General features: G+C 39.2%; 1 protein-coding gene across 1 annotated transcript; it reads right to left on the reverse strand.

Annotated features, from left to right (window-relative positions):
- Window positions 1-1,180: 1,180 nt before the first annotated feature.
- Window positions 1,181-4,768, reverse strand: msi1a (musashi RNA binding protein 1a). The gene is made up of 5 exons (XM_029691636.1): window positions 4,575-4,768; window positions 4,194-4,234; window positions 3,847-3,928; window positions 3,242-3,326; window positions 1,181-1,442 (listed from the first exon to the last, which is right to left on the reverse strand). Exons 1-5 carry the CDS (start codon window positions 4,634-4,636, stop codon window positions 1,437-1,439), a joined length of 276 nt encoding a protein of 91 aa, XP_029547496.1. The 5' UTR covers window positions 4,637-4,768; the 3' UTR covers window positions 1,181-1,436.
- Between the last annotated feature and the right edge of the window lie 4,847 nt (window positions 4,769-9,615).

Here is a 9,615-nt window from a genome sequence, read left to right on the forward strand (position 1 = left end):
CTATTCCAGATGGGATATAACATAAAATGAAATATAACATTCAAAATATGTTCCGAATTGCTGCCATGTGTGTTTTGAAGCCTCGAGCTCTCCTTGGCCATATGTCTCCATTCACATTCATACCGGTCTGAAAGCACTCTGTTTTCATAACCGGACAGAAAGCAACCCAGGCTATCAGGGGGATTGAACAATAGCTGTGGCACGTTATGATGGTGTGTGCATTATGAAAGCATACTTGTGCTCATTGTCCACGTCCCTGACTGACATCTTTCTCCACAGGGTACCCTCCTTCCACACTGAGACCACTAGCACCAGAAAACATCCACAAAAAAAACTAAAGAGGAATATCTAGGTAAAATGTAATACTGCTCGGAACTGGAGTAGGCTGTACAAAATATCCAATATTGTTGGTTTAAGAACACTGTACCATTGGATGAGAAGAAAATCGTAAAGTTTTTTCACATTTTATTTCAAGTTACATAAGCCCTCAGCCACTTTCTAAACCTTCAGACTTGTAGGGTATTGCGTGTCCAGGTTAGTCTCACAAAGATCAAATCTCTTTTGCAAGAGACACCTGGTACAATACAGCATCAGAGACTGCAAGGCACTGTTTAACACTGTAGTTACTATATACAGCGTGTGACATACATGCTACACGAGCGCTTCTGCCGAATGACTAACGGAATATAAGGCAGAAAACTGCTGGTTCAGGTCTATGTGATGTAAGAGTCACTTCCTTTGCGTACTGGCAAAGTGCCCTCTTTTGCCTCAGCGTCACATCAGGAAGTATCAAATGTTGATCTCAGTATTGCTTAGTATCAATAGGGCCATGCTTTAGGTTCTTCAATAACTCAGCTCATACAAAGAACATTACATCCTCCCTCTGTTCAACTGATAAACCATTGTGCTTTTAGAACTATAATCCTCAAGATTTTCATGGGCTATTCTCGCTCGCTTCTCAATATGTCGTATGTCATTATTATTTACACAACACACCTTAGTGTAAAGGAACTTCAACTAAAAGTAATGAATAAATGTGTAGTGTTGTGGAAGAAAATAAACAAATAAATCATTAAAACATGATTGCAAGATTTGTCTACATACAATAATATACCTCTTTTCAATTATAGTTTACTTCACTCAAATGAAATCGTATTCATTAAACAATGTATGGACAAAATGGAAACCAAATGGCTTTATTAAGGCGAGAGCTTTATTTATACTTTTTATTAAATAATCAAAACAGCAAATTCAACGGAACTAATACCAGTATTTTATTTGACAATATATCTAATTACAAGCTACTCAATTGTTACTTACTAACGGTTAGTTTGTCAGGCAGAATTGTTTATCTTTGAGTCGTATTCCTTGTTCAGTTACGGCAAGACATGTGGATACAGGACACATCTCCAAGCAAAGACACCAGATGACACTTCTCATCTCTATAGAGAAAATAAAGTCAATTGGTATGAGTGCTGTCAATAACCTTGAGGGGGAAAAGGAGTGCGATTCAATTAAGCTTACAAAGGTATAGGCTATTCATTATCACAAAGAAAGAGTTCTTCAACTCCCTAATTTAGATGTATAATGAGTATATCCACACTATACGTACCATACAGAAGTACATATAGGACACATGCTAATCTGCAGTATTTATACTGCATGCGTGTAGGCTATTCATCATGATTTAATTGATATATGTATGCCATATATTATTATATGTCGCAGAGCTCTAAATAGGAAACATCTGTCATAGAGTGTGTAATAGAGTGTGTAATAATCCCATATTAAATAGAGCACTCTGGGGCTTTCTCCCTGCTATATGCATTGCACAACCCAAGATTGTCTACAACAGCTTACAGATGCTGGTTTCCTTTAATAACATTCAAAACATGAACCCGCTCCTCTTTCGCTTTCAAGTATCAAGATAAAAACGGAAAGCTTTTACAAGCACCCTCCAGTGACTTGCCAATCAGCTGAGGACAGCCGCGCAACAAGTTCTAGCACCGCTTTCAGCCCGGCTCCACTGTAATTGTGCACTGCCTGCTGAAGTACAATATGTTTGTCTTTCCAAATATATCTTAAAGACATACTCTCCCATCTGAACTTGGCTTTCACAGAAGGCTGCAAACAAAGCATCTATTTTTCGGTACGCACTATTCCATCTCCAGAGCTGTGTGAGCATGACTGGATATCACCACCCACCGAGCAGAAATCGCAGACAATTATGATCTCAGCTGAACTCTGTCTAATCCACCACTACACGGACAGCACTTCAAAAATTACTGACATCCGTTAATTATTTATCTACTGCCACATTGACACAATAGTTCAAGTCTTTTGATAAAACGGAATAAATGGGGATGTGTGTGTGTGTGTGTGTGTGTGTGTGTGTGTGTGTGTGTGTGTGTGTGTGTGTGTGTGTTTGTTAATGGAAGAATACATGAAGTAAGCTGATAGGAGAAGCATCAGGTTTGTTGACATTATAAGACAGAAAATAGGTTTTAACAAACTTGACAATGTACTGTGACTTAAACTTGGAAGCAACACTTCTAATATTTCAAATACACTTATACATAAGTATAGATCATTTGATGTAATGAAATACCAAATATTTTACAGGATTAATGGACCTTTTGGGCATCAATATTTATTTAATAGAATCACATTTGTAACTTCCCACTTCCATTGACGCGATATGCATCAAACAGAGTGATGTGTACGATCTGACCGGTTATATGCATGGAGGAGGCCTGTGAGAGAAAGCCCATCTGAGTGACATGGGATATGTGCACATGTGGAGTGGTACTGGGAGATGGGAAAGGGGGCGTGTCAGCTTCATTCAGAGGACAAGGGAAATTGAGCAGATATGAGATTCACCCCTGAGTGGTGTTTTACCGCAATAGTTTACATGAAGGGGGTCACGGTGATATCACAGGCTAATTCCATATCTACAGCTTTGATCAAATAAATCATTTTACCAATAGCTCTTTACCAACCCAGTGACTGGTAAATGGCATGTGAGCATTCTGAGATGCCACCTGCCACACATGGATGTACTGCAGTTGTTGTTGGTTTCAATGTGGTATTATTTTGCGATGTGGAACTTATATTACAGTATTATTACAGTATCATATCTCAAGCATGACAGTGAAATGAATAAAGGCAATGATTAATATTTTAAAACATGCAACACAGACAGTAAAATATCATTGCAAATGACATCAAAACACAGACATACCGTCTTTGAGTCTAATTCGTGGTGTGGTTGAGCTAAGACTTTATCTACACTGGCAGCATCTGCAAACGTAACGAATCCAAATCCTCTGCAAAACAATGAAATACAGAGAAACAACAAATTAGGTCACACATTATTTATGTAGACTACGTGAGAAGATAGAAATATAAGCTCAACTGTTTCTCTCAGAGTATTAACATATGGTAGCCTATCAAGAATATCATGAACATGCTAAATGTTTTTACTGGACACATTTATTTACACTGTCCCAATGAACCACTCCACATGTGCACATATCCCACTGTTAATTCAAATGATAGAGATAATATCTACCTAAATTGTACATTACTATAGTAATTGCGGGCACTGATATTTAAGTTATTTGACTTTATATTGATTTAAAGGAGAGGGGTAAACACTACACCAACATTGCAATTCAGTCCCAAAGTCAATGTCAAATTGCATTCACCCGCAGCTATCTTTTGAGCTAATCTATCTCTGTCAAACACAACGCGGGACAAACAGCCATGGTTAATATGTGGCATATAAACTACGCAAGTGTAGGATAGCATTTCACCAACTGGAAAGCAAAAGTAAAAACCTTTTACCTGGAACGTTTTGTCGTGGGGTCTCTCATCACCATACATTCTCTTATTTCTCCGAATTTGCTAAAATAGTCTCTAAGGCTGTCTGTGAACAGAGAAAACATGTCGGATAATTAGTCAACAACAAATGGTCGTCATACTGTTGTCAGTGTGTTTCAAAAACACATAGGGGTCGAATAGAGGACTTCAGATGATTGGAAATCTAAAATAACCTTGCGCGCAAACGGAGGGACTCCAGATATCCCATACAGTAGCCTACTGCACACACAGAGACCGCGACCACAGCATGCACGATCAATTATAGTAACAAAACAAGAAACATGGGAAATGTAAGGGAATAATTATCTCACCTGGTGAGGTTTGCCAGCTGAGGCCACCAATAAACATTTTACTGTAAGAAGAAAACATAGCAGAAGTGAGTACAGATGTCAGATCGGCCATTTTGACGACTAACTACTTCTAAAAGCGATCTTAACGAGTAGAGAGAGAAAACAAAAATCGCTGGATAGCAATAATGTATCTTATTAAAAGGGGAAGGCCACACTTGCTACTGTAATCTTCCAAAGCAAAGCAGAAGCTTCATCGCTACTAACTGCATCCGGAAGGAAAGACCAATGTTGATGTGCGCATTGCGAGTTGAATCCAGCACTGCACTCTTGCTAAATCCTCTCAGACATTCTCAGATGAAAAATACAATAAACAAAGGAAAGTAGAAATTGTTATCATCTTACCCCGGGTCATGTTGTGAATCATTTGGGCTTCCAGATGTGACTTGACTCCCGTCTCCTTCCATAGCTAACCAAACTATAGGCAGTAACTACAGTAACAAACACACACAGACACTGCAAAAGCTATGCACAGCCCGACTAGGAGAATATTACTGAGCCGGGAACAGAATCGTCACACGTGGGATCAGCTCAGTTTAGCTCCCTCCCTCAGCATGCTCTCTCTAGCCCTCACTGGGCGGGGCGAGGGCTCGTCAACTAACCAATCCAAATGACGTTAATACAGAAAACCAGCCTATGAAACAAACAAAAAAACACTCCCCCTATTGGTCATAACGCTCCTATGGCAATGTAACCACCGTGATTAGTAACAATACAAAAAAAATGTTACATGCCCCAATGGCAACATTTTATTTAATGAGTAATTTCCTTCCAGCGCGCACATGTAATTAGAGAAACGATTAATGATGGGCCAAGTTAGTTCATGGTCAAAGACCAAAACTAGGTTGTATTTGCATGTGAAATAGGCCTATTGGTTATTACAGGTTGTAAACTATCATATTGATATATTGTGAATACATTGTTTGTGCTTTTATATCAGCAATATTTTCATTATTTATCCTAAAGAAATGAATGAATATTTTCTCTATGTTTGTAAGAACATGTACAGTATATTGTTCATATTTAACTCGGGCAGAGACTGGTTAAAGTAGGCCTTCAGTATTAGCCTGCACTATATGTGGACAATTGCATGGGGCATATTTTGTGTGTTCAAATGGATTGAAGAAACATGTTCCCTCACATGACATTTAATCTCTTTTAATAAGATACTATTTTAGTAGAACATTTTAGCATTGTATTCCATATTGCATTTTGAAATGCTATAGTACAAGAAACGTAGTCCACCTGAAGATGAAAAAGGAGAAAAAAAAGAGGTGGATTCAATTGTAACCTCTGAATATGCATGTTCATTACTCAGTAACTGGGGGAAGCAGGCCTAGCTTTCCATTAAATCTGAACATAAGTGAGAGCTCAATTAAAGCTGGATGCTCAGTGGATTTCAAGTCATGGTACAGTGATTGCTGTTTATTTCCTTACTGCGGACAGAGACAGAGCGAGGAAGACACACGGACGTGCACGCATGCGCACACTCAAGTTGGTCTCCTTTTTGAGAAGAACCCTTGTAAGGCACTTAGAACTGGGTACAGAATGATGTCATTACTGACTGAACTGGTTAATCTATGAGAGCTAGTTTAAATGTTGGTCACAAGCCACACAGGTCAACCTTTCTGTACAATAAACATTATTGTATACCTTATGAAGTTATTCTAACCAATGTTGAACATGCTCTTATTCCTTGACAATAGACAGAAAACATACATAGAGTAGGTTCAACATTGGTAGGTGGAATTTATTTTCACATATTTTTGGATGAATCTCCACTCGAAAATAGGAAAAAGCAACTTGAAATAATCAACATTACACTGAAATGTTCATGTTTACTCTGGTATCATATTCTCTCTTTCGTGTGTGTACGTGTGTCTAACATGCATTCCCTCGCACTCTCACTCACTCACTCACTCACTCACTCACTCAGTTTCGCTGAGCTCTAAACAACTAAATACAACAAAGTACTTCACACAAGGCAAGTAAACATCACAATGTGGATCTATCACAGTAATTGTGACAGCTGTTGTATTCATTGAAATGAAAACACTCCAAGCCAAGGTTTATGGAGTGGTGGAGCATTCCCTTTAATCTGAGGAGCCACTAGTGTTAAGTGAGCCTGTCGGAGATGCAATTCAGCCTTCAAACAACATGACCGATGCAGCCGAGATCCCTTTCAGCAGTCAACAATGATATACCCTTCCTCTCTGCATATTCATGTAATAAATCCCTACCTAGTAATGAACTATACATGCCTTCAAAGGTTGGTTCAATCCTGAAGAGTAAAGGGAAAATATAGTATTTTAGTGATCAAGGTTATCGAGACAATATGTAAAATGCATGGAAACCCCCTTGACAACAGTGAGGAAACTATATTATATAATTCTACCACAGGAGGTTGGGGGCACCTTAATTGATAGGACGGGCTCGTGGTAATGGCTGGAGCGGAATACATGGAATGGTATCAAATACTTGGTTTCCATGTGTTTGATGCCATTCCATTTGCTCCATTCCGGACATTATTATGAGCCGTCCTCCCCTCAGCAGCCTCCTGTGCATTCTACGATAGGGACAACTATGTGAATTTGCCTGCAATTACAATGGCATCTGTGTTTGATTAATGAACGGATAAAGTATTTAAGGGATGGTTTCATTTTTTATATCCTACATCTGTTACATGCCTTGAACATATCAATGTGAGGCCTTTGCACTTCAAAACATTTACGACACGGTTCCCCATTGAAATAGGAAACATATGATCCAGTTGCACAACTACACATACACACAAAAACCTCCCCAGAGGTTATTGATGTGTTTTTCATTGAGGAAATGTGGTTAAAACATGAAGCTGAGAAATTGAACACTAGCTCAATAAAGTCAACCCCTCTACCCAGATAGCTGAGCCTAGAGACAAGGAAACATTGTGTCCTGAGAGCGTCCATATATTGAACATACTGTAGCATTGACAAGCATTCAACATGAGCACTGTTCTCGCACAGCTCTGTAGAGATGGCATTCAACACACAGAAATGTCACAGTAACTCAAGGATGGCAGAGGGATAACCAGGCCTGTGGATGCTGATCGCAGGGAGCCATTAGGGATTTAAATGGAAGGAGGAGGAAGAAATGATAGTGTGAGATGAGAGCAGAGGGGAAGAGGAGCGTGAAAGGACAGCTGGGGACCTCCTTGTCTGCTGCAGCTGTCACACGGTCCCTCGTCGTCCTACCGAGAGCTCAAACCATGAGTGCCAGATGAGATCGATGCACAGATCTCAGTGACAGTCAGAGGCAGTGCCAGTGTGATGCTCTGCTGTTCTGTTAGGGGGCTCTGCTGAGGTCTACTCCTTTATAATGACTTCACATATTCAAGCCATATTGTAATGACATTTAGTTAAAATCATGGCCCTGGCCTGCTGTATTCCCCAGCAACAGCCACCATGTTTTTGATGCCATGCATGTCAATTCTTAATGTTGGTATTTATTAAAGCAGTGATTCATCAATCTCACATTAAAGGTCATTTTATAGCATAAATAGTGGGGCATAATCCTGGTTGGGAAGATTTTGTTGTGATTGCTTTCATTCTGAATAAATACATTGTTCTTTTTCTGTCATTTTTAAGAACGCAAATTCTGTCATGCCAAATACAGGGGGACATAAAAGTACCGTAAGACCAAAAGTTATTTTTTACCAAAGCATTCTAAACTGTGTCAAAAAGCAATACCTGTGATTGGAGGATTTTTATTTTCAGCTTTACCATGCAGGAAAACCCAAACATATAGCATCAGCAGCTCCCCATACGCCTATTCATTCCCAGCACACCTGTGTCCCACATTAAGTTCCATGATTGATTGCAAAAAATTGCACCCGTGTTGGTTAGCCACCCACACATAACTACACAGAAATACTCAGCCCAATTATTTGCAGGATAGCGTAATGTAAGCCTACAATAGTGCTCTAATAAAATAGTATTGTTCATAGGAAAATACTTTTCAATAATGTTGTGAGTCATTGATAACCCTAAATACATGGATAGTTTCTTCCATGAAAAGGCAACCTTGGTATTCCGATTCAACCATCACAAATGTACTTTTCTTATGCAGGCAGTTGAACTCGTGGATACCATTTCTATGTCTCTGCGTGCAGTTCGAAAGATGCTAACTACCACAATTGCTAACTAGCGCTAGCAGATATCCATAGACTTCCAGTCATAGCACTAATGCTAGTTAGCACTGGCGCAAAACTACCTCTAACTTCCTTCATAATGGACACAGAGACAAAAATGGTATCCACAAGTTCATCTAACTCTGGGGAAGTAGATAAAGGGCCTCATTGCCAAAATATCCCTTTAATCTTTTAAGAAATGTAATAAGAAATTAATTGTAATATAAAATAGAAATTGAATCACATTCAAATCAAAACATCACAGAGTGCAGCGCTGACTTGAGCTGAGAATCAACGTGAGGCGACATTTGCGAATCCTTCAATCGCTCTCCACCGCTGGTAGGTGAGTGAGTGTGTTATGAGCAGCGAAGATAATGGAGAATGACAGTGACTTCATTAATCAATGGGGGTCTTGGACGAGGCTCCTCATAGTCCTGCCCTTCGATTACCTTCTTTATATTTTTCCCATGCCACACTCCAAGGAGTGCATGCTGCTGCATTATCTGAGGCCTTTGCTGAAACAACTCGACCTCTGCACTGAAATGCCCACAGACGGCATGCTGAAATAAACCACCGTCCCTTCGCCTTCAGTCTATACCACTGACACTGTCAATTATAGTGAATAGAACAATAGGGAAGAATATCCAATTCACAAATCTGGCAGTTCATGATAAATTACCACTTGTATATAATAGACTTCTCACATTTATATACAGCTGCAACTCAAATGACAATGGATTTGGGGTGAAACAACCCTTTAAATATAAACAAAAAGTAATGAACATCCCACAAAAAAACCTGGTTAGAAGGTAATGAAAGACTAGGAATTGCAGAATTTGGATATAACATGAAGAAAAGGCAAAGAAGCAGCTAACACATGATATACTGCATCATAAACAAAAAATATTTTACTGTGTTAAATTTAAAGATGGGGATGAATCTAGACATCTTTAAACATAAAACACAAATATTTTTGGTCCTACAAGTGTTTCATTCTATATATCAGCTGAATGAGTAGTTCGCTAGAAAATAACTTTAAGTTCGCGTTCCCCTGCTCAGACATTGCCCGCATCAACCATCGACTGACATGCTACAGTATAACAGGCCTGGGCAACTTCCTGTCCTCGGGGGCCTGATTGGTGTCACACTTTTGCCCCAGCTAACACACCTGACTCCAACAATCAGTTAAAAATGCAATTAGTTTAAAATCAGGTATTT

This window comes from Salmo trutta, chromosome 15 (assembly GCF_901001165.1).
Source record: "Salmo trutta chromosome 15, fSalTru1.1, whole genome shotgun sequence".
In the NCBI taxonomy this organism is placed as follows: Eukaryota; Metazoa; Chordata; class Actinopteri; order Salmoniformes; family Salmonidae; genus Salmo; species Salmo trutta.